We start from the raw sequence: 26,714 nt of genomic DNA, 5'->3' as shown, positions 1-26,714 counted from the left end.
TTCACAGCCCTGTTACACTTAAAACTAATCTACAAGCTGTTGCTGTGCGACTGACTCTGGGAGTAGCATTTACACTATGCTCTCTGTATATTCCGCCTTCTTCAACACTACAACAGACTGATCTTCAATCACTATATGACCAACTCCCAAAGCCATGTATTATTATGGGTGACCTAAACGGTCACAACCCATTATGGGGCAGTACTAACACTAATGCTAAGGGCAAAATACTTGAAGATTTCATTTCAAAGAATGATCTGTGCATATTTAATGATGATTCAAGCACCTATCTGCACCCTGCAACTGGCACTTATTCTTCTCTAGACTTATCTCTTGCAGATTCTAACCTCCTCAATGAATTTGATTGGTCATTTCAACTATCCTCTCACAAATTACTCCATCTGATTCGCCATCGTTTACAAGATTGAACTTTTCGAAGGCTGACTGGTCTTTATATCAAACTATGTGTGAATCAACACTGCGACCTGAGTGTTTCACTAATATAACTGATCCCATTGAAACTTTTTCTGACATTTTAAATAAAATAGCTGATGAGTGTATACCAAAGTCCTCTACGACTCCACATGTACGAAAACCATGGTTCAATGCAAATTGCAGACAGGCCAGAAAAGCGAGGAAAAAGGCAGAACATTATTTTCGCCGTCACCCAACTGTCCATAACTTAAATAAATTCAAAATACTGAATGCAAAGGCGCGTCGTACGTTTAAACAAAACAAACGACAATCTTGGAGAAATTATGTCTCCAAACTTAATTCACGCACGCCGATGTCCAAGGTCTGGAACATGATTCAAAGAATTAAAGGCAAAGGTTCCAAATCTGCCATACACCATCTCAAATATGGTGATAATTTAATTACTGATAAGTCTAAAATTGCAAATAAAATCGGAGAAACTCTTGCCAAAAATTCATCATCAACAAATTATGTTCCTGAGTTTCAGAGATATCAGAAACAACAGGAAAAGACAAAACTTAATTTCGAATCAAATAACGGTGAAGATTACAATGAAGTGTTTTCATTACATGAGCTACAAACTGCTCTTGAGCAAGCTCATGACACTGCTACCGGTGATGATAATATCCATTACCAGCTTCTGAAACACTTACCTGAACCATGCTTGATAACCCTTTTAGATATATTTGATACAATATGGACGTCTGGGGAATTTCCTCCATCATGGCGTAATGCTGTTGTAATCCCAATACCAAAGCCTGGCAGGGATCATACAGATCCGTCAAACTACAGACCAATATCTCTAACTAGCTGTGTCTGTAAAACCATGGAACGTATGGTGAATAATAGATTAACTTGGTATCTTGAAACCAATAACCTAATAACCAATATTCAGTGTGGTTTCAGGAAAAGTCGTACTACCATTGACCATTTGGTACGTTTAGAATCCTTCGTTAAAAATGCTATAGTAAATAAACAACATGCTGTATCAATTTTCTTTGATCTTGAGAAAGCTTATGATACAACCTGGAAGCATGGCATTTTGAAAGATTTGCATGATTTTGGTTTGAGGGGCCGTTTGCCTCTTTCTATATCAGAATTTTTAAAAGACAGACAATTTCAAGTTCGAGTGGGTTCTACCCTGTTTGATCATTACAATCAGGATCAAGGTGTCCCTCAAGGCAGTATTTTGTCTGTCACACTTTTTAGCATCAAGATCAAGAGCTTATCCAAGGTTTTAAATGATTCCATTGATGGATCATTATTTGTGATCATTTGTTTATTATTATTATTATTTTAATATTTCCTGTCGTGGTAAAACTATGCATACAATTGAACGGCAACTGCAGCTATGTTTAAACAAAATAAATAAATGGTGTCTTGAAAACGGTTTTAAATTTTCTAAATCCAAGACGAATTGTATACATTTTTGTAGACAATATAAGCCTCATAAGGACCCAGAATTTTCTTTAAATGGCACCCCTATCAAAGTTGTAAAGGAGGCCAAGTTCCTGGGTGTAATTTTCGACTCTCATTTAACATTCTTACCACACATTATATCCCTTAAAGCTAATGCCTGAAGGCACTAGATTTGCTAAAAGGTGTTGCAAATTCAAAGTGGGGAGGGGATCAAGCTACCCTCCTTCACTTATACAGATCATTAGTGCGATCTAAACTTGATTATGGCTCCATCGTATATGGTGGAGCCTGTAAAAGCAACCTGAAACTTCTTGATTCTATCCACCACCAAGGTCTAAGACTTTGTCTTGGGTCGTTCAGAACCTCACCTGTTGACAGTCGCTATGTTGAGACTGATGAACCTTCTCTTACACAACACCGTATAAAATTGTCTTTACAATATATCACAAAACTATACTCTAACAAATATAACCCTGCATATAACTGTGTCTTCAATCCTCTTTATGAGGATTTGTATAGCAAAAAGTCTTCACTTGTTCCACCTCTTGGGCTCAGAATAAAGCCGTTTATTGCTGCTGCTGGTATTGAGCTGGCCAACGTAGCTCCTTTCCTCTCCCCCTTGGCAGTTGGTTAGGCCACAGGTTGACCTAACATTAACATCATTTAAAAAATCAGAAACGAATGAATTACAATATAAACAAGAATATAATCAATTGAAACTTACATATAACAATTACAAATCCTTATTTACAGATGGGTCCAAGGACGGTGGTGCAGTTGCGTGTGCCACTGTCATTGGATCCAGAACAATATCTTCTAGATTACCAGATTGCAGCTCTATTTTTACAGCTGAAGCTAACGCCATATTAACAGCTCTTAAATATATTGAAAGACACCCGAAACGTAAACAGTATATAATATATTCGGACTCTCTTTCTTGCCTTCAGGCTATTAAAAATATTTCTTGTAAACATCCACTTTTAATTGAAATTATTGAATTGTATAATACTCTTGCTACTGGCCAATACGACATCGTCTTCTGTTGGTTACCCAGCCATGTAGGCATTTCTGGGAATGTGATGGCCGATCTTGCTGCCAAGGCCGCCCTCAACAAATCTGTGACACCACTTCGTATTCCGTACTCAGATTTTAAACCTACTATTAGATCTTATATACATGATCTGATGCAAAAGAAGTGGGACACCCAAGTGGGTATAAATAAATTACATGCAATAAAACCCTACATTGGTTACACCTACTTGGGTTGTCAGTCCAGATTTGAAGAGGTCATTATGCGGCGATGTCGCATTGGCCACACCAGATATACACATGAATACCTTTTGAAAGGTGAGGATCCTCCGTTCTGCATCCCTTGTGATGAAAGAATCACAGTCAAGCATATCTTGCTTGACTGTGTTGAGTATTCTATCAGAAGGGATCAGTATTTTAATTCACAAACTATGGAGGATCTTTTTAACAGTGTTAGTCCTCATTTAATTATTGCATTTTTAAAGGAATTAAATTTGTCAACTGAACTGTAAATAGATAAATATTTTAAAATTGGAAGATTAAATTTGTAACTCAAATCGTTAGTGGCTGTACCCTCAAAGGGGGTTGAAGTACCGTAAAACAATTGTCCTCCTGAGAGGGTACGTAAGTCCACAAACATTTGAAGTAAATTTCAGTTTTCCAGCCTTTTAATCGTGGAATAAGTGTGTTTTTACTTTATGGCTAGATTTGTCTAAATTGCTAATAGCTGAAGGGATGATGTAAATCCAGCTAGGGTCCATGCAGGAAGCAAATGTACTGTGAGTCCCCATGGTCCTTAGTATGGTGATCTACCTTCAGTTGTTGGCAAGCTATAGCTCATTTTTATATTGTACTGTCCTCTTTGATACATTGTTTTAGTTCTATTCACTAGTTTTATATTCAATTCTGTGATATTCTAGTCAGTTTTACTGTCCTTCGCTGACAGGGTTTTGCAATGTCCGTGCTATTAATTCATTTGTATTTTTATAATTAATCGTTCTCGTCACGATATGGCTGCAATATTGCCGATGTGACGTTAAATATGAACTCACTCACTCACTCATTTACCAGAATCCTGTTTAGAGACGCTCTTCTAAATATTTTTGATGATATTTGGACATCGGGTAACTTTCCTCCTTCATGGCGTGATGCCATAGTAGTACCAATACCTAAACCTGGACGTGATCATACGGATCCATCCAATTATCGTCCGATTTTATTAACTAGCTGTGTTTTCAAGACCATGGAACGCATGATAAATAATCGACTTGTTTGGTACTTGGAAACAAATAACCTTATCACAGATATACACTGTGGTTTCCGTAAAAACAGAAGTACTGTCGATCATTTAGTGCGTTTAGAATCATTTGTGAAAAACGCGCTGATTAATAAACAACATGCTGTGTCTATCTTTTTTGATATTGAGAAGCCATATGACACAATCTGGAAATACGGCATTCTGAGAGACTTACATGATTTCGGTTTGCGAGGTCGTTTGCCTGAATTCATAGGCAAATTTTTAAATAACAGACAATTTCAAGTCCGTGTGGGTTCTACCCTGTCTGATCATTACAATCAAGATCAGGGTGTTCCACAAGGCAGTATTTTGTCTGTCACTCTTTTTAGCGTTAAGATCAACAGTTTATCTAAAGTTTTCAACGATTCAATTGATGGATCGTTATTTGTGAGTGAGTGAGTGAGTTAGTATTTAACGTCACATCGGCAATGTCTCAGCCATATCGTGACGAGAACATTTAATACTGAAATGAAATACATGTATTGTATAAAAACCTGTCAGCGAAGGACAGTAAAACAACTAGAATATCACAAATGAGATTAAAACTAGTGTGGAAAGTTTAAAACTAATATTACTACTCGGACAATACAGTATAAAATCAGGCTATAGGTTGTCAGCAACTGAAGGTAGATCACCATACTAGGGACCATGGGGACTTACAGTGCCTTTGCTACCTGCATGGAGCCTAGTCTGATTTACATCATCCCCTCAGCTGTTAGCAATTTAGACATATCTAGCCAAAAATTAAAAATACAGATATACTACGACTAAGAACAGTGGAAAGTTTAAATTTACTGTGAATGTTTTTGGACTTACGTACCCTCTCAGGAGGACAATAATTTTACAATACTTCAACCCCCTTTGAGGGTACAGCCACCAACAATTCAAGTTACAAATCCAAACTTCCAATAATTAAAATACATCTATTTACACAACATAATTTCAAAATTCAACCAAAAAATCAATTTCTTTTAAAAAATCAATAATTAAATGAGACCTAACGCTGGTAAAAAGATCCCTTATTGTTATAACTGTAAAATACTTATCCCTTGTGATGGAGAATTCAACACAGTCAAGCAGGATTTGCTTGACTGTAACTCTCTCATAACAAGGGATACAAAATGGAGGATCCTCACCTTTTAAAAGGTATGAATGAGTATATCTAGTATGGCCAATACGACATCGTCTTAAAATAACCTCTTCAAATATGGACTGACAACCCAAGTAGGTGTAACCAATATACGGTTTTATTTCATGTAATTTATTGATACCTACTTGGGTGTCCCACTTCTTCTGCATCAGACCACGGATATAAAATCTAATGGTGGCTTTGTAATCACTGTAAGTAATAAGAAGTGGTGTCACAGATTTGTTGAGTGCTGCCTTGGCAGCAAGATTAGCCATTGCGTTACCAGAAATACCTACGTGGCTTGGTAACCAACAGAAGACGATGTCGTACTGGCCAGTAGCAAGATTATTATACAATTCAATTATTTCAATTAAAAGTGGATGTTTACATGATACATTTTTAATAGCTTGAAGGCAAGAAAGAGAATCAGAATAGATTATATATTGTTTATGTTTAGGGTGTCTTTGAATATATTTAAGAGCTGTTGGTATGGCGTTAGCTTCAGCTGTAAAAATAGAACTATTATCTGGTAACCTAGAAGATATTGTTCTGGATCCAGTGACAGTGGCACAAGCGACTGTGCCACCGTCCTTGGACCCATCTGTAAATAAGGATTTATATTTGCTATATTTACATTTCAGTTGATTATATTCTTGTTTATACTGTAATTCATTCGTTTCTGATTTTTTAAGTGATGTTAATGTTAGGTCAACATCTGGCCTAACCAACTGCCAAGGAGGAGAAGAAAGAAGACAGGAAGGAGCTATATGGTTCAGGTCAATGCTGGAAGCAGCAAGAAATTGCTTAATTCTGAGCCCAAGAGGCGGAACAAGGGAAGACCTTTTGTTGTACAAGTCCTCATAGAGAGGATTAAAAACACAATTAAATGCGGGGTTAGACTCATTAGAAGCTAATTTTGTAATGTATTGTAAAGATAGTTTGATACGACGTAAGTTGAGAGAAGGCTCATCAGCTTCGACGTATAGACTGTCGATAGGAGAGGTTCTAAAAGAACCAAGACAAAGTCTTAGGCCTTGGTGGTGAACAGGATCCAGTAGTTTGAGGTTGCTTTGACAAGCGCCACCATGTACGATGGAGCCGTAATCAAGTTTAGATAGGATCAGTGATCTATATAAGTGAAGAAGGGTAGATTGATCCCCTCCCCATTTTGAATTTGAAACAACTTTTAATAAATCGAGTGCCTTCAGGCATTTGGCTTTAAGGGATTTAATATGTGGCAAAAAGGTCAAATGTGAGTCGAAAATAAGTCCCAAGAACTTGGCCTCCTTGACGACTTTGATGGGGGTACCACTGAGAAATAACTCTGGTTCTGTATGGGGTTTGCATTTACGACAGAAGTGTATACAATTGTGATTACACGATGCCATTTAGAAAGTGGTCAAATGCAACATATGTCATATTTGGGATTTCACTTTCTTAGTAAAGTACAAATGCTAGTACTTTTTTCGGTTGAGTCCCATCCGGGATTCGAACCCGCACCCTCAGAGTCAGGCACCTAATAGCCAGCACACAAAGTCAGCCGCCTAGCCCGCTCAGCCACCGCGACTTCCACAAAAATGAAAGTCGGACAACTGGTAGTCTAGACTGCGTACTTTGTGTACCCCTCTGATGAGTGTAAATTGGCACGGCTCCCACGGCCGAAAGCTATGATTACACGATGCCATTTAGAAAGTGGTCAAATGCAACATATGTCATATTTGGGATTTCACTTTCTTAGTAAAGTACAAATGCTAGTACTTTTTTCGGTTGAGTCCCATCCGGGATTCGAACCCGCACCCTCAGAGTCAGGCACCTAATAGCCAGCACACAAAGTCAGCCGCCTAGCCCGCTCAGCCACCGCGACTTCCACAAAAATGAAAGTCGGACAACTGGTAGTCTAGACTGCGTACTTTGTGTACCCCTCTGATGAGTGTAAATTGGCACGGCTCCCACGGCCGAAAGCTATGATTACACGATGCCATTTAGAAAGTGGTCAAATGCAACATATGTCATATTTGGGATTTCACTTTCTTAGTAAAGTACAAATGCTAGTACTTTTTTCGGTTGAGTCCCATCCGGGATTCGAACCCGCACCCTCAGAGTCAGGCACCTATTTGCCACCACACAAAGTCAGCCGCCTAGCCCGCTCAGCCACCGCGACTTCCACAAAAATGAAAGTCGGACAACTGGTAGTCTAGACTGCGTACTTTGTGTACCCCTCTGATGAGTGTAAATTGGCACGGCTCCCACGGCCGAAAGCTATGATTACACGATGCCATTTAGAAAGTGGTCAAATGCAACATATGTCATATTTGGGATTTCACTTTCTTAGTAAAGTACAAATGCTAGTACTTTTTTTCGGTTGAGTCCCATCCGGGATTCGAACCCGCACCCTCAGAGTCAGGCACCTAATCGCCAGCACACAAAGTCAGCCGCCTAGCCCGCTCAGCCACCGCGACTTCCACAAAAATGAAAGTCGGACAACTGGTAGTCTAGACTGCGTACTTTGTGTACCCCTCTGATGAGTGTAAATTGGCACGGCTCCCACGGCCGAAAGCTATGATTACACGATGCCATTTAGAAAGTGGTCAAATGCAACATATGTCATATTTGGGATTTCACTTTCTTAGTAAAGTACAAATGCTAGTACTTTTTTCGGTTGAGTCCCATCCGGGATTCGAACCCGCACCCTCAGAGTCAGGCACCTAATAGCCAGCACACAAAGTCAGCCGCCTAGCCCGCTCAGCCACCGCGACTTCCACAAAAATGAAAGTCGGACAACTGGTAGTCTAGACTGCGTACTTTGTGTACCCCTCTGATGAGTGTAAATTGGCACGGCTCCCACGGCCGAAAGCTATGATTACACGATGCCATTTAGAAAGTGGTCAAATGCAACATATGTCATATTTGGGATTTCACTTTCTTAGTAAAGTACAAATGCTAGTACTTTTTTCGGTTGAGTCCCATCCGGGATTCGAACCCGCACCCTCAGAGTCAGGCACCTATTTGCCACCACACAAAGTCAGCCGCCTAGCCCGCTCAGCCACCGCGACTTCCACAAAAATGAAAGTCGGACAACTGGTAGTCTAGACTGCGTACTTTGTGTACCCCTCTGATGAGTGTAAATTGGCACGGCTCCCACGGCCGAAAGCTATGATTACACGATGCCATTTAGAAAGTGGTCAAATGCAACATATGTCATATTTGGGATTTCACTTTCTTAGTAAAGTACAAATGCTAGTACTTTTTTTCGGTTGAGTCCCATCCGGGATTCGAACCCGCACCCTCAGAGTCAGGCACCTAATCGCCAGCACACAAAGTCAGCCGCCTAGCCCGCTCAGCCACCGCGACTTCCACAAAAATGAAAGTCGGACAACTGGTAGTCTAGACTGCGTACTTTGTGTACCCCTCTGATGAGTGTAAATTGGCACGGCTCCCACGGCCGAAAGCTATGATTACACGATGCCATTTAGAAAGTGGTCAAATGCAACATATGTCATATTTGGGATTTCACTTTCTTAGTAAAGTACAAATGCTAGTACTTTTTTTCGGTTGAGTCCCATCCGGGATTCGAACCCGCACCCTCAGAGTCAGGCACCTAATCGCCAGCACACAAAGTCAGCCGCCTAGCCCGCTCAGCCACCGCGACTTCCACAAAAATGAAAGTCGGACAACTGGTAGTCTAGACTGCGTACTTTGTGTACCCCTCTGATGAGTGTAAATTGGCACGGCTCCCACGGCCGAAAGCTATGATTACACGATGCCATTTAGAAAGTGGTCAAATGCAACATATGTCATATTTGGGATTTCACTTTCTTAGTAAAGTACAAATGCTAGTACTTTTTTTCGGTTGAGTCCCATCCGGGATTCGAACCCGCACCCTCAGAGTCAGGCACCTAATCGCCAGCACACAAAGTCAGCCGCCTAGCCCGCTCAGCCACCGCGACTTCCACAAAAATGAAAGTCGGACAACTGGTAGTCTAGACTGCGTACTTTGTGTACCCCTCTGATGAGTGTAAATTGGCACGGCTCCCACGGCCGAAAGCTATGATTACACGATGCCATTTAGAAAGTGGTCAAATGCAACATATGTCATATTTGGGATTTCACTTTCTTAGTAAAGTACAAATGCTAGTACTTTTTTTCGGTTGAGTCCCATCCGGGATTCGAACCCGCACCCTCAGAGTCAGGCACCTAATCGCCAGCACACAAAGTCAGCCGCCTAGCCCGCTCAGCCACCGCGACTTCCACAAAAATGAAAGTCGGACAACTGGTAGTCTAGACTGCGTACTTTGTGTACCCCTCTGATGAGTGTAAATTGGCACGGCTCCCACGGCCGAAAGCTATGATTACACGATGCCATTTAGAAAGTGGTCAAATGCAACATATGTCATATTTGGGATTTCACTTTCTTAGTAAAGTACAAATGCTAGTACTTTTTTTCGGTTGAGTCCCATCCGGGATTCGAACCCGCACCCTCAGAGTCAGGCACCTAATCGCCAGCACACAAAGTCAGCCGCCTAGCCCGCTCAGCCACCGCGACTTCCACAAAAATGAAAGTCGGACAACTGGTAGTCTAGACTGCGTACTTTGTGTACCCCTCTGATGAGTGTAAATTGGCACGGCTCCCACGGCCGAAAGCTATGATTACACGATGCCATTTAGAAAGTGGTCAAATGCAACATATGTCATATTTGGGATTTCACTTTCTTAGTAAAGTACAAATGCTAGTACTTTTTTTCGGTTGAGTCCCATCCGGGATTCGAACCCGCACCCTCAGAGTCAGGCACCTAATCGCCAGCACACAAAGTCAGCCGCCTAGCCCGCTCAGCCACCGCGACTTCCACAAAAATGAAAGTCGGACAACTGGTAGTCTAGACTGCGTACTTTGTGTACCCCTCTGATGAGTGTAAATTGGCACGGCTCCCACGGCCGAAAGCTATGATTACACGATGCCATTTAGAAAGTGGTCAAATGCAACATATGTCATATTTGGGATTTCACTTTCTTAGTAAAGTACAAATGCTAGTACTTTTTTCGGTTGAGTCCCATCCGGGATTCGAACCCGCACCCTCAGAGTCAGGCACCTAATCGCCAGCACACAAAGTCAGCCGCCTAGCCCGCTCAGCCACCGCGACTTCCACAAAAATGAAAGTCGGACAACTGGTAGTCTAGACTGCGTACTTTGTGTACCCCTCTGATGAGTGTAAATTGGCACGGCTCCCACGGCCGAAAGCTATGATTACATTTGTGGAAGTCGCGGTGGCTGAGCGGGCTAGGCGGCTGACTTTGTGTGCTGGCGATTAGGTGCCTGACTCTGAGGGTGCGGGTTCGAATCCCGGATGGGACTCAACCGAAAAAAGTACTAGCATTTGTACTTTACTAAGAAAGTGAAATCCCAAATATGACATATGTTGCATTTGACCACTTTCTAAATGGCATCGTGTAATCATAGCTTTCGGCCGTGGGAGCCGTGCCAATTTACACTCATCAGAGGGGTACACAAAGTACGCAGTCTAGACTACCAGTTGTCCGACTTTCATTTTTGTGGAAGTCGCGGTGGCTGAGCGGGCTAGGCGGCTGACTTTGTGTGCTGGCGATTAGGTGCCTGACTTTGAGGGTGCGGGTTCGAATCCCGGATGGGACTCAACCGAAAAAAAAAGAAAAAAAAGTACTAGCATTTGTACTTTACTAAGAAAGTGAAATGCCAAATATGACATATGTTGTATACAATTGGTTTTTGATTTAGAAAATTTAAAACCGTTTTCAAGACACCATTTATCAATTTTGTTTAAACACAGCTGCAGTTGCCGTTCAATAGTATGCATATTCTTACCGCAGCAAGAAATATTAAAATCATCCACAAATAAATATCCATCGATTAAATCGTTTAAAACTTTAGATAAACTGTTGATCTTAACGCTAAAAAGAGTGACAGACAAAATGCTGCCTTGTGGAACACGCTGATCCTGATTATAATGATCAGACAGGGTAGAATCCACACGGACTTGAAAATGCCTGTTATGTAAAAATTTAGCAATGAATTCAGGCAAACGACCTCGCAAACCGAAATCATGTAAATCTCTCAGTATGCCATATTTCCAGGTTGTGTCATATGCCTTCTCAAGATCAAAAAAGATAGACACAGCATGTTGTTTATTAATGAGTGCGTTTTTCACAAATGATTGCAGTCGCACTAAGTGATCGACAGTACTTCTGTTTTTACGGAAACCACATTGTATATCTGTGATAAGATTATTTGTTTCCAAGTACCAAACAAGTCGATTATCTATCATGCGTTCCATGGTCTTGCAAACACAGCTAGTTAGTGAAATAGGTCGATGATTGGACGGATCTGTATGATCACGTCCAGGTTTAGGTATTGGTACCACTATGGCATCACGCCATGAAGAAGGAAATTTTCCGGAAGTCCAAATATCATCAAATATTGATAAGAGCGTCTCTAAACAGGATTCTGGTAAGTGCTTCAGGAGTTGATAATGTATGTTATCAGCTCCAGTAGCAGTATCATGAGCTTGATCAAGAGCAGTATGGAGTTCATGAATAGTAAATGTTTCATTATAATCTTCCCCATTATCAGAATTGAAATTAATAGTTTTCTTTTCTTGTTGTTTTTGATATTGCTGAAATTTAGGTATATAATTAGAAGAGGAAGAATGTTTAGCAAGAGTTTCGCCCAGTTTATTCGCAATATCTGATTTATCAGTAAGTAATTGATCTCCATGTTTAAGATGATGGACCGTAGATTTAGTACCTTTGCCTTTTATTTTCTGGACCATGTTCCACACCTTGGACATGGGTGTCCGAGAATTTATTTTGGATACATAATGTTGCCAAGATTGGCGTTTGTTCTGTTTAAAAGTACGCCGTGCTTTAGCATTTAAAATCTTAAATTTATTGAAATTATGGACCATAGGATGGCGACGGAAATAATGTTCTGCTTTTTTCCTTGCCTTCCTAGCTTGTTTGCAGTCATCGTTGAACCATGGTTTTCTTATGTGTGGAACTACAGAGGACTTTGGTATACACTCATCAGCTATGGAATTCAGTTCATCAGAAAAGCATTTAATAGCATCAGGAACGTCAATAAAACTTTCAGGTTTAAGTTTTTCAGCACACAGTGTTTCATATAAAGCCCAGTTAGCCTTTTTAAAATTTCGTCTTGATGATGGAGGAACATCAGATGGAGTTACAGCTTTTAAAATAGTAGGAAAATGGTCACTTCCACAGAGGTCATCGTGGACTGACCATTCGAATTCATTTAGTAGTTCGGAATTTGTCAATGACAAGTCGAGAACAGAATAAGTCCCTGTACCAGGGTGTAAGTATGTGTTGGAACCATCATTATAAATACATAAGTCATTGTCAGAACAAAAGTTCTCCAACAATTTACCTCTAGTGTTTGTATTTACACTACCCCAGAGGGGGTTGTGCCCATTTAAATCTCCCATTATAATACAGGGCTTCGGGAGCTGATCATATAGAGCTTGAAGATCAGTTTTGGCAAAAGCTGAAGATGGTGAAATATAAAGAGAGCATAGCGTAAATGCTACATGTAAAGTAATTCTCACTGCAACAGCCTGCATATTAGTATTTAGTGAAACAGGGATTTGAATAACGTTTTGTTTGACTAGAATGGATGACCCGCCAGTGGCCCTATCATCCGGAGGTGAAAAACAATGATATGCATTAAAATGACGAAGGTTAAATGTATCTGTTTGTTTTAAATATGTCTCTTGGAGACATATCGCTGAAGGTGTAAAATCCTGGACTAATAGCTGTAATTCATGTAAATTAGTCCTCAATCCTCTTCAGTTCCACTGTACAATATTATTGGAATAAACTATCTTTTGGGGGCATTTATTGGGGATCTACCCCGCACTCTTTTGGAGGGCGACAAGCTATGTGCCCTAGAATGGACGTTTTCAGAAACGTCCATGTCTTCAAGAGACCCATATCTATTAAACAACTGAATTTTATTTTGTGACCCTTTAGGAGGTCTGCCACTTTGTTGTTTTGAAGCATCAGGCTTAGACTTCGGTTTACCTTTCACAGTTTGTCGATTATCAGCTGTCGATTGAGATTTCGAGTGTGACTGAGATGATGATGATTTGTGATCAGAAGACGACTTTGATGTACTAGGAAGTGATTCCTCAGTCTGGGATGACATAGCAGGGTATAAAAGCTGTGGCGAATCGCAATTTATCCAAGTCAAGGTAGTTTGGCATCCTGTGGATGATTTTGTTATTTTTGAGGTAGACTCCGATGATGTTTTTGCTACTGTAGCGTAACTTTCTGGAAGATCAGACCTTTTAACCAGTTTTTTTGCCTCAGAAAAGGAGATATTTTGAGTAAACTTTATTCTGTTTATCTCCATTTGTTCTTTCCAAATAGGACACTGTTTCGAAGAAGATGAATGGTTGCCTGAACAGTTGGTGCATTTTTTAAAATCACTGTCACAATCTTCTGTTGTGTGTGTTTTCTCACCACAGTGAGCACACACAACAGACAATGTGCAAGTATTCACGCCATGTCCATATTTCTGGCATTTAAAACACCTGAGCGGGTTGGGGATGTAGGTATCAACTTCTATGTTACAATAGCCTGCCTTCACTGATTTTGGAGCATTTGGACATGAAAAAGTAAACAGATAGGTATTAGTTTGAAATGTTTCATTGTTTTTTCGGGTTGAAAAGCGCTTCACATATAGCACACCTTGATCTTTCATTTCACATGCTATATCAAGTTCGGACATGTCAGCAAACAATCGATCACGATCTCTGATGATACCTTTACTAGTGTTCAAGGTCTTGTGAGCAGAGACCGTGACCGGAATGCCCACAAAAGATTCAATACTCATCAGATTGGATGCTTGCTGTTTCTTGCTGCACTCAACTAGTAGCGCACCCGAACGTAAGCGCCGAATGTTTTTAACATCCCCAGCAATACCTTGAATGCCTTTAGATACTGCAAAAGGGTTCAGCTTTAATGGGGTCTTGTCCGGAGTCTCAATAACAAGGAAACGTGGCCAATACTCAATCGATAGAGACGGTCTGTGGTCAGTATCAACAGGATCAATTTCAAGTGGACGCTTTGTTTTTTTTGTGGGGTACTTCATAAGCCATGGTTGGTGTCATATGGTTCATCATCCGAGCTCCCCACCCACCACGGAGTATCACAAGGACAATGCTAAAGCAAGCGGGCCTCCAGCTTGCAGCACCAAGGATACCCGGATGATATACTCCAGTAGAAGAATTATAAATAATTAAACTACCAGATTGGCCCATGAGCCATCGCCTTCTGGCATAAGACTCTAGGCAAAGTTCATATTAGAATTCACAATCAAAACTTACAGATCACCAGTAGTGCCAAAGCCGAAATTCAAAACAATTTCAAATCAAATCTGTGCCAAAGATACATACACAGTTCATGCACAGGGCTTGGCATGACCAGCCGATTGGTTGAATCGGGCCCATTCAACCACCCGTCTAGGTGAAGTAAGGGCTGAAGTGGTGTGTTGGGCAAATAAAACGCAGTTAAAAGCCCATCTGCCCTCAACCACCAGGATCCCGTCCTCCACCGACACGGGACGCAACCCACGGCAAACAGGTTGCCCAATTTAGTCGCCTCTTACGACAAGCAATGGGGTGCTGTGAACACATTCTGTCCCGGGTCCACACGGGAGAAGAGCACTTAGCGTTACCCAGCACCCACCACGAGGAAGTGGCTCTTCATGGGTGCCTCGTTATTTGTGGATGATTATAATATTTCTTGTCGTGGTAAAAATATGCATACCATTGAACGGGAATTGCAGTTGTGTTTAAACAAGATTAATAAATGGTGTCTTGAAAACGGCTTTAAATTTTCTAAATCGAAAACTAACTGCATACATTTTTGTCGAAAATACAAACCACATAAAGACCCTGAACTATCTCTAGATGGGACGGCCATTAAAGTTGTGAAGGAAACCAAGTTCTTGGGTCTTATCTTTGATTCACATTTAACGTTTTTACCACATATTAAGTCACTTAAAACTAAATGCCTGAAAGCACTTGACTTGTTGAAAGTGGTTTCAAATTCTAAATGGGGAGGGGATCAAGCTACCCTTCTCCATCTATATCGATCTCTCGTGCGTTCAAAACTTGACTATGGCTCCATTGTCTATGGTGGAGCCTGCAAAAGCAACTTAAAACTATTAGATTCAGTCCACCATCAAGGCCTAAGACTTTGTCTTGGCTCCTTTAGAACTTCACCTGTTGACAGCCTGTATGTCGAGGCCGATGAACTATCTCTTGAGGAGCGACGTATAAAATTAGCTTTACAGTATGTAACAAAACTATATTCAAATGAGTCAAACCGGCATATAACTGTGTTTTCAATCCTCTGTATGAGGATTTATACAATAAAAATCTTGTTCCGCCTCTTGGATTAAGAATAAAACCACTTATTTCTGCTGTCAGCATTGAGCTGGAAACATAGCTCCTTCCCATCTTCTTTCTCCTCCTCCTTGGCAGTTGGTTAGGCCCCAAGTTGACCTAACATTAACGACTTTAAAAAAGTCAGAAACGAATGAATTACAGTATAAACAAGAATATAATCAACTGAAACATAAATATAGCAAATATAAATCCTTATTTACAGATGGGTCCAAGGACGGTGGCGCTGTGGCTTGTGCCACTGTCATTGGATCCAGAACAATATCTTCTCGATTACCAGATAACAGTTCTATTTTTACAGCAGAAGCAAACGCCATACTAACAGCTCTTAAATATATTGAAAGACACACTAAACGTAAACACTATATAATCTATTCAGACTCTCTTTCTTGCTTTCAGGCTATTAAAAATGTATCTTGTAAACATCCACTTTTAATTGAAATTATGGAATTGTATAATAATCTTGCTACTGGCCAATACGACATCGTCTTCTGTTGGTTACCCAGCCACGTAGGTATTTCCGGTAACGCAATGGCCGATCTTGCTGCCAAGGCAGCACTCAACAAATCTGTGACACCACTTCTTATTCCATACTCTGATTATAAAGCTAGCATTAGAACTTACATCCGTGATCTGATGCAGAACAAGTGGGACACCCAAGTAGGTATAAATAAACTACATGAAATAAAACCGTATATACTTACTTTGGTTGTCAGTCCAGATTTGAAGAAGTTATTTTAAGACGATGTCGTATTGGCCATACTAGATATACTCATGTGCACCTTTTGAAAGGTGAGGATCCTCCGTTTTGTATCCCTTGTGATGAGAGAACCACGGTCAAGCATATCCTGCTTGACTGTGTTGAATTCTCCATCACAAGGGATAAGTATTTTACAGTTAAAACAATTAAGGATCTTTTTACTAGCGTTAATTCATATTTAATTATTGGTTTAATAGAGATTGATTTTTTGGTGGAATTTTGAATGTTATGTTGTGTAAATAGATGTATTTTAATTATTGCAAGTTTGGATTAGTAACTTGAATTGTTGGTGGCTGTACCCTCGAAGGGGGTTGAAGTATTGTAAAATTATTGTCCTCCTGGGAGGGTACGTAAGCCCAAAAACATTTACAGTAAATTTAAACTTTCCACTGTTCTTAATCGTAGTATATGTGTATTTTTAATTTTTGGCTAGATGTGACTAAATTGCTGACAGCTGAGGGGATGTTGTAAATCCATCTAGGGTCCATGCAGGCAGCAAATGTACCGTAAGTCCCCATGGCCCCTAGTATGGTGATCTACCTTCAGTTGTTGGCAATCTGTAGCCTGATTTTATGTTGTATTGTCCGAATAGTGATATTAGTTTTAACATTCCACACTAGTTTTAATCCAAATTGTGATATTCTAGTTGTTTTACTGTCCGTCGTTGACAGGTTTTTATAGTATCCATATATTTCATTTCAGTACTTAACGTTCTCGTCACGATATGGCTGAGATATTGCCGATGTGACGTTAAATATTAACTCACTCAGTCAAGTATGACATGTTATGTGAAGCTTGGTTGCTATTTGACAAAATTTGTTAGTAGAAGCACATGGCCATTGTCAGTCACAGAAACGTTGACATATGCCAAAGTGTAAGCCAGAAGGTCATTGTAAATGGAAGCGTAACATGACATTTGAAACGACATGGTCTGATTAAAATACCTGTGATTTCACAACTGTCACGCCATGACTACATATAACAACGAATCCTGTATCGTTGTAGCAAGGCAATTCATGCATATTGCAGCGCGGTCACTTGGATCTCAGTAGAACTGACCGTGACGGTTTAAAAAAATCATGTTAATTTTGACACAAAAAGCTAACCTGTAACATGAACGTATAAGAATTGTGCTCTAGCAACTGAAATCTGTATGTGATAATGCGAAACTAACAAGCATCGTAAGAAATGTAATAAAGCTAACTGTTGCATACAAAGACAAGTTTTCAAATCGTACTAATCGGTACAATGGAATACCAACAGAGGTACAAAGTGGCGAGGCAGAATACATTCACTGGAAGTATTTATACAATGGCATCACAATATAAACTATTTACTACAAGGTCAGTGATGATTATCTTTAGGCCGCTGTGATAGTTTTTTTTTTTTTTTTGCTTTATTTCAAAAACAGACCTAGGGTGAGAATCCAGGGTAATAGGAAATCTCATTTCAGATAACCGAGGCAAGAGTAAGGCGCCTTTTACATACATAACAAAGTAATCTTTATCTACATTTTAACTCACTCACTTACGTACGTCCGAGTTCTCTTTAACTGTAGATTACTGTAAAGTTCACGGATCACATTCTTGACGGATATGAAGAGACGTATACATCTAAACATAAACAATGGTTGTCTCTAGACCATAGTAACAAGCAATTGGTGAGAAACACCGCCACTTTGGCGGGTTGACACGTGTTGTTTTCACAAGGGTTCTTGATATCAAAGGAACTAAGATTTGATCACTCCCACATCTTGTTTGCAGCGATCACCACATGCTTCAAATCTCTGTTACAAAGGGGACGTAAGTGTAACTAGGATGATTGAAAACTGATGACAGCCATTTTGGACACATAGTTACGAATATCTGCTATTCATGATGAACTCATCACAAGCTGTTCTTACTGCATGTGTGGAATTCTATTCTTACTTGCTAGGTACTAGAACAAATGTTGCTGAGAGGAAACCAGCATGGATGAGTTCACACTTGGACGACCGTCATCCTGCCAGCACAGCTGTAGACGGAGTAACAAGTGCATATGGGGATGGATACGTAGCCCACACCGCGACAGGTCAATCTAGCGCCTGGTGGAAGGTGGATCTGCAGACAACTGTGCAGTCAGCTCAGGTTATCCTGTATTTTAGAACAGACTGTACGTATAGACTAATAATTTACGATTTCAAATGAATCAGAATCACAATATGAAATGCAAACCATATACTGACTTTTTACTGGATCCATGCATTGAAATCTATCTCGATATCGGTCAGTGTGCTAAAGTCAAATGCGAGGTTGAATCTCGTTTCAATTCAGGCCATAAGCCATCAGCATACGATTATGATGTTTACTTTACTCAAATGCTGATTTTCTTTTGCGGTATATGTATTTCTCAGAAAAAAACATAACCAAACCTCACGTTGAAGATAATCTAAATATATATCGACAAACATACATTTTTACAAGTTTACAATAACGTTGTATGCTTTGGTATTATTTTGTTCATGGTGTAGTATTCGGTGAGCACTAACTCACTCATACTATAGCCATTTAAATATGTTTGTACTATAATTAACTAACTAGACGGTGCCCACTGTTCGCCAGTTGTCAAATCAAGGTCACGACATGTCAGATTTAGGCATCTATGCATACCACAGCTGACACGCTTCATTACAATCTGGGTCTGTGGGTTAGCATAATGGTAAAAACGTTCGCTCCTCCGTGGAATTCAAGTTCTATTCCTCACATGATTGAAACCCATTTCTTGTGTCTTAAAACACGAAGTCAGTTATTCTCCTTGAGAGTCTTACTTTTGTCAGGTGCCATTTAACATCTTCATTAGTGAAAAATATATATCTGGATATAATGTCTGAAAAAAGCGATAGGTTCAATAAGACATTTTCAAAGGATGTTCATCAAACAACTCGCTACCCAATGGCATACACCTCTGCAGGAGAATAAAGGCAGTTACTAAAGCAGTGGGTAAACCAGTTATAAGGAATAATCAAGGGTAGATAAGAACCAGATGTGTGCAATGTGACATAACGGCATGGCATAATTACGCAATGGTTCGTTATGTCACTCAAACCTGGTATAGGTGGTTGTATTTCTTTCATTGAGACGCCCAACGTTAAGTTCTGTGTATCTCTGTTTCAGACAAGAACAGACGTAATGGCGTGCAGTTATACACATCCGAAACAAATTCATCTGAGCCAAAAGAAGGGAATCTATGCCACACTGTAACAGGGCGTCCTGACGGATTAGACATCAACGATGTACTGAATGTAACTTGTCCTGGGCTCTGGCGCTACCTGACTGTCTACACAAATATTAACAATGATGGAGCTGGTCCTATACTGGACTTTGCGGAAGTGCAGGTGTGGAGTAAGTATTCTCTTGAAGTGATAAATATATTGACGAAATCTGTTTGCACATGATTTTACAATATTGTGACATTTTAAAAAGGGGACTTTTAAGACATGTTTTATGCTGTTATATAGAAACAGTATCACACAGACTGCTTGAACCACATACGCTAACTCTCCATGAACTTATATAGAAAACAATTACATTCGTTGGCAAAAGTAGTTACACAGAATTCAACGTACTCACCGAGAGTTGCGATGTGGGTGATTACCCAAATCGTCAATATTTTGCTAACAATATTTGAATTTGACATGAATGACTTATCTGCATCGCCTAGATAAAATTACGTTCACTCTTGTGAAATACAATGGGCTGGACTTTCAATGTCGGTATCAAAGTGTATATTTTACTGCAAGATATGCTGATATTGCCTGAAAGTGGTTTGATGAATCAGCTGTTGTCCACATCTGAGGTAGCATTGTGTATGCAGCATAATGCATACAATACAAAACGTAATGAGTGAGACACGGGAACCGCATTATCAGAGGATCGAATTTCGAAAGGAGCTAACTCTAATTGCAGCTGTGCTGTTGTTTCGTATCAAAGGAAATGCAGCTCTAAGAAATTTTCATGAAGTGTAACGTCTGCCACTCGATTCATCATATAAAATACACAGGCTATTTAAACCAAACGAGCAGCAGTACTGGAAGGCGAATTTGATCAATGATACTGAATTGGTGACCAATTACAAGCTGTTTACTAGAGCTCTAGCTAGTTGAAGTACCTTCTTTCTAGAATCACTGAATCAGAGAAATGTGGACAGAATATGTACACTTGCTTAAAAGTCATGTCTTCTGCTGTGCGAATGAATTGAAGTGTGTCCAAAAGCATCGCGGCACATCGGTTAGCTTATCTTAAGTAACCTAACTAAAGGTGTGTCAATAGATATCATTACTCGCGTTTCAACGTCTTCCCATCAATGTATCGAGTCATATGTGATCGTTTGATTTATCAGATGAGTATACACAATTATATTAACTAGATATCATCCATGTCATATATGATAAAGTACATGTGAAGTGGTGGAAATACGTGTTCAATTACGTGATATGTGTTTAAATGCTTCGTGAAGCAAGTATTATATATGGAATCACCATAGTACATTGAGGTAGGGTAGAAGTCACGATATTTCTTGAGTTTGAATTGACCAATCAGCTTTCGTTAGTGAAAGAGAGAATAGCTCTATCGAATATTACAGTGCCGGTGGTGAATGACGCTCACAAATTATTTTGACAGTGTTCTCAGTTAAAACATTAATAAAATATTAAAACATTAAATGCTTACCTCTCGTGCATTCAAGTGAGCGATTAGGATTTGGTAAGTGCAGTCTGCCTTTGCTAAAGAATTCCCAGAAGTACTTCAGAAACGAAAACGAGTTAAAAGAAAAAGAGCCCGGGCTTATAATCATATATGGAGTTAACAGTGCAGATAGGTTATGAAAAACTGGTGTTGGATAGAAGGATTAGACGGGTTTTTTTTGTCTACCCCACTGACAGCACCCACCATTGAGTCGACGTTTGCAGTACGACATCACACTGCATCACGACTGACACATGACGGCGGTATGCAAACTATTCGGAATGACAAAAGATCATTAAACCAGAAAATCAAATTATTAAACTCTCTTAACCCAGCTTTTGAAAAACAACTACAGATCTAAAACGACCCAGAACCGTCTTGGAACGTTCTACCTTTCGATGTTGCAGGATTCGTTGTTCTTTCCACATGGTTTTACATGTGTGACATTGTTGTGTTTAGTAAGCACCATTCGCCAAAAATAAATGATTAAAATAAACATTTATAAACATGTATTAAATGGCTTTTTTCACTTTAATCGACTCCATTTCGGAGACACGTGGACTCATTGTGACAGTACAATCCAGACCGATTTCACTCAAATAATCCACTGATACAAATAAGATTTCTTGTCCACGAATGACGTTACAACACATTCGGCTGTACAGCTGTCAGTGTCAGTAGTTAGTACTGCTTTCAAATTGTGACAAACAGAAATTTAGTGAATTAATTGTGACTAAGATGTGTCGAAAGGCGTGTAACGGTTCGTAAAAGCGTGCTTGTAGACTACTTGTTCAAAACCCCAGCATTATTTAGAAGTATATCGTTATATACAGGCTTGGAGTAAGCATAATTTGCATAACAAACATGGCTTATTGCAATATTTCCTCATGATCAAAAGGTAATGCGAGAAAGGGTATCTACTCATGTCATGAACGTAAGGTATAATGTGTAGCATGTTTAACAGCTTATACAATTCTGTGCATTGTATTGTATGTACATCATACATTGCCACGGCCTCACTTCCACATGTGTTACCTTCTTTTACACTTGTTATTGCATTATTGTTATCCGATGTGTTATTCAGTCTGTGTGGTGGGAATGTACGGTCCAGATTGTACCAGAAACTGCAGCTCCAGACATTGCAAGGTACTCTCCTCTACGTGTGATCATATCACTGGGACCTGTCCTGCTGGTGGATGTCAGAACGGATGGATGGACGTGGACTGCACCACAGGTAATGTCCTTTCACGGTGCATTATTCAGTAGTCAGCAGATAGTCGACTTGCCTTCAAGCAATGTCGATATATCCTAGCAGGTACACTCCACCAAAAAATAGTGTTGTGGGAATTTTCTGGGTCGATGAGCAGCCTTGTATTTCAATGTCAGGTTCAGTCAACGAGAGAGTCGTTTCAATTGTTACTTTATTGTGCCATGTTGATAGATAGCTACAACAATTAGTAACAGCAGATGCATACAACGTGATAAAACGCAAACTGGAATTGTGCTTGTGTGGCGATCATAATGACAATGTAAGAAAACATCTGGAAAATATGAATGTATTTGCAAGATGTGAGAGACATGCTTTATCGAAAGATTTTGTAAAACAACAGAACAAAGCATGCTTACGTGGACCTTTACTGGAGATACAGATACAGGGTGGGTCCGGTCCCAGCAATTTTTCATAGTTTTTCTTCAAACTTCATATTTCATACCTTAGTGTCGATTTTATATATGTACGCATTTTGATAACGAACACGACTACCTTTCTCAACAATTTCCGCAGTGTATAGATAGACCGATGTTTCAAAACCAGCTGCTATGTTTTGTTCTGTGTCAGCACACCATTGTATTACTTACAATATCTGATTCGTGCATCGAAGAAGTATGGCGAGGTAGCCCAAGCGACGAACGTACGTACGTACGTACGTACGTACGTACCTACCTACCTACCTACCTACCTACCTACCTACCTACCTGCATGCATGCATGCATGCATGCATGCATGCATGCATGCATGCATTCATACATACATTCATACATACATACATACATGTACAGAAACAGATGCTGGTAGTTCCTTGTGACAATTCTTAGATAGTGTTATGAAGATTTTATGATCAGGTATGATAACTGACTTTGACCAAGGTTTATTCTTATAGCCTTTACGAGTATATAGACTTTGACAAAGTGTTATGTTGCTTTTTTCCATATCGTACTCAGCATGTGGCTCTGGAAAATACGGTGCTAACTGTGCCAAGGACTGCAGTTCACGACAGTGTATGACGTTTTCGTCAACATGTGACCGATTCAGTGGAGCCTGTCCTGCTGATAGGTGTAAGGATGGATGGACGGGTGTGGACTGTACTACAGGTAATGTGAGGGGCATTAATGACTTAGTCTGGTATTACATAATATCTATCTACCTGGCTTAATGAATATGCGACTTATATATCACTCTATGTTTAAGAAATACAGTTCGCTTTACCACCTATATAATAGTTCAGGGCGAAAGTGTGCTTTTTTACACTATACTTGGTGGTTGAGCGAACTGTATTTCATTTCTAAGATGCCATATCAAATAAATACTTACCGACGATCAATACAATTCACAAAAGAAAAAGTAAAAGAATGATGTTGTGGAAGGCATAAATGTACCTTGCATGGTCCGGGCTTACATATGCTTACTTACAGGCTGTTCTATTGATGTGTCAGACACCCCATGTTAAGACACATGAACAGGTATGATAATAGACTTTTACCAAGGTTTATTCTTATAGCCTTTATCAGTACATAGACTTTCACATAGTGTTATAGGCTTTTTTCCATGTTCAGCATGTGGCTCTGGAAAATACGGTGCTAACTGTACCAAGGACTGCAGTTCACGACAGTGCATGACGTTTTCTTCAACATGTGACCGATTCAATGGAGCCTGTCCTGCTGATGGGTGTAAGGATGGATGGACGGGTGTGGACTGTACTACAGGTAATGTGAGGGACATTTATCACTAGTATCACATAATTGTTATAGCCCGGCACCCGTGAACGGCCACCTCCTCGTGGTGGGTGATGGGTAACGCCAAGAGCCGTTCACCCCCGTCATGGACCCGCGGGGATATTTGGTCCACCAAACCGTTTGCCGTGGATTGCGGCCCTGTGTCGGTGGAGTAAGGGATCTTGGTTTTTGAGGTAAACAGGGGCGTGGAACCGTGTTCCTGTTGTTCAACACACCACATTGGCCCCGACTTCACCTAGACGAGTGGTAGAACTGGCCCGGTTCTATCAATCGGCTGGTCACGCCAAGCCCTGTACTATGTGCATAGTTTTTGTGTTCGCACAGTTTGTATTGTTGGGTCTGTGACTTTCTGATTTTCAATGTACAGAGTAATATATATCAATTTGCCTAGAGTCCTATGCCAGAAGGCGGTGGCTCATGGGTCAATCTGGAGATGTTGACCTCTGAATAATGCATGTCTCCGATTTCTTGTCTAGGGCCAAACAAGTCTGACATGAAACTGGTATATACATACAGCTATTCATGTCATATTCTCTGGAGTATAACACCCGTGTATCCCTGGTGTCAGCATCTTGGAGATCCGGTGCATATGGACATCGTCCTTGTAGACACTCCGTGGTGGGTGGGGAGCACGAGTGCTGAATACCTTTCCTTTACCATGTCACAACAACTATTTGTTTTATCTAGAAATGAAAAGAAGAGGCGTTATGAAACAGTTGACGAATCTTCAAAAACTATTACTTCAAAGGATGACGCCTGGCCTCGTTTCCTAATAGTTGAGGCTGTTGACTTTCTCCCGATAAAATTAAACCCTTTCGCCATATCTAGGGCCTTTCCGGGATCTGTGGTGAAGTTATGAATGTAACCCGTCTCCGCAGTGGTTCACTTCTGATTGAATGTGCTCGGAGACAGCAATCTATTAATTTGTTGTCTGTCAAAACATTTGCCAATAATGAGGTGACTGTGTCCGCGCACAGAACATTGAATTCTTGTCGAGCCATCATCCGTGACAGGTCGTGTTGTCTGTCGGACATTGCAGCAGAGCTCGTAGATCAGGGTGTGACATGTGTAAAACGTTTCACTGTCAAGAAAGAAGGCATCAAAACTAACACATATAGTATTCCCAGAAATTATTGAGAATCATGTTGCGTCATGTAACTCATTACGTTTATTAACTTCTGGCGTTTTACTTACATAAACATGTTAAAACATCATCCTTTTACAGTCTCAGTCTTGTTTTAGTACTTTGTTAGACCTCCTCGCTCAGCAATGCATGCCTGAATACGCCTAGGCACACTACCCATCAAAGTTTGTAGGTAATCGTGTGACAGGGTATCCCAATATTGGACCACCTCGACCTTCATATCTTCAATATTTCTCAGTCCCTTTTGGTTTACTCTGTCCTTCATGACTCCCCACACATTCTCAATAGGGTTTAGGTCTGGGCTGTAACTGGGCCAGTCTAAAACTTGAACATTTTCGCCCGACAACCACTGTTTTGTGTAGCGCGCAGTGTGTTTTGGGCCATTATCATGCTGGAAAATCCAATCATCTTCATACAATGTTTGTGCTGTCGGAAGAAGGTGACCATTTAGAATGTCAACGTATCTTTCTTTTGTCAAGTTTCCCGTGAAAACACACAATGGCGTCACTCCGCGAGCCGATATGCCACCCCACATGTGAAACTTCGGGCTATGTTTTGGTCGCTGGTAGATAGGTTTGACAGTATCTTTGGTCCAAATTTTCACACAATTAGGGAAAAGCCAAACAGAACTTTCATCCGAAAAGAAAACATTATCCCAATCTTGATTTTCATGAGCCCGACACCAGCTTAAACGTTTTTCCTTTTGTGCATCTTTCATCAACGGCGAGGGAATTCCACGTTTTTTCACCCAATTAAGTATCTGTAATTCCTGCCTGTTTCATTGCATACCTGAGGACTTCCTCGGCTAATCATTTCATTTCTGATGTTCTCAACACTTTTCAATTTGCCCCTACTCACAATCTGCCCAAGTCTTCGGCGATCCACAACACTGAATTTCCTAGGCCGACCTGCCCCTGCTTTGTGCTCTATCCCGGTTCCTGTTTGAATATTCTTCAAAGTTCTGTATACTGTAGACAGAGGAATACCATGTCTACAAGCTAACACTTTAGCATCAGCCTCACCCCTTTCAAAATCATCTAGAATGAGCTTTCTTTTCTCTCTTGCTGTAAATTCTGCCATGTCAACACAGGAAGCCGTCTGCTCAGACAAGAGAGATAACTCTTGACGTAATGAACTGCCTTCTAAGCCTTCAAGAGTTGTCTCCCTTATTTAGTATGCTTAGTGCATCGTGAAAGCCCTTTTTCCAATCTTAGCATCATTAGAAAAAAAACAAAGATTTTCTCAATAATTTCTGGGAACACTGTATCTCTA

At 40.3% G+C, this 26,714-nt stretch overlaps 1 protein-coding gene across 2 annotated transcripts in view; it reads left to right on the top strand.

The window, feature by feature from the left end:
• The window catches only part of LOC137290327 (receptor-type tyrosine-protein phosphatase kappa-like), a 131,668-nt gene that overhangs the window by 61,266 nt on the left and 43,688 nt on the right, over positions 1-26,714 (top strand). For both annotated transcript variants that reach the window (XM_067821170.1, XM_067821169.1), the window contains exons 2-6: positions 18,501-18,716; positions 19,718-19,945; positions 22,371-22,520; positions 23,507-23,656; positions 24,119-24,268. In XM_067821170.1, coding sequence (XP_067677271.1) covers positions 18,501-18,716; positions 19,718-19,945; positions 22,371-22,520; positions 23,507-23,656; positions 24,119-24,268 — 894 coding nt within the window. The remainder of the gene's footprint in view (positions 1-18,500; positions 18,717-19,717; positions 19,946-22,370; positions 22,521-23,506; positions 23,657-24,118; positions 24,269-26,714) is intronic.

The sequence above is a fragment of the Haliotis asinina genome, chromosome 7, assembly GCF_037392515.1.
Source record: "Haliotis asinina isolate JCU_RB_2024 chromosome 7, JCU_Hal_asi_v2, whole genome shotgun sequence".
Taxonomy (NCBI): Eukaryota; Metazoa; Mollusca; class Gastropoda; order Lepetellida; family Haliotidae; genus Haliotis; species Haliotis asinina.
This window is presented reverse-complemented; position numbering and strand designations above follow the sequence as displayed.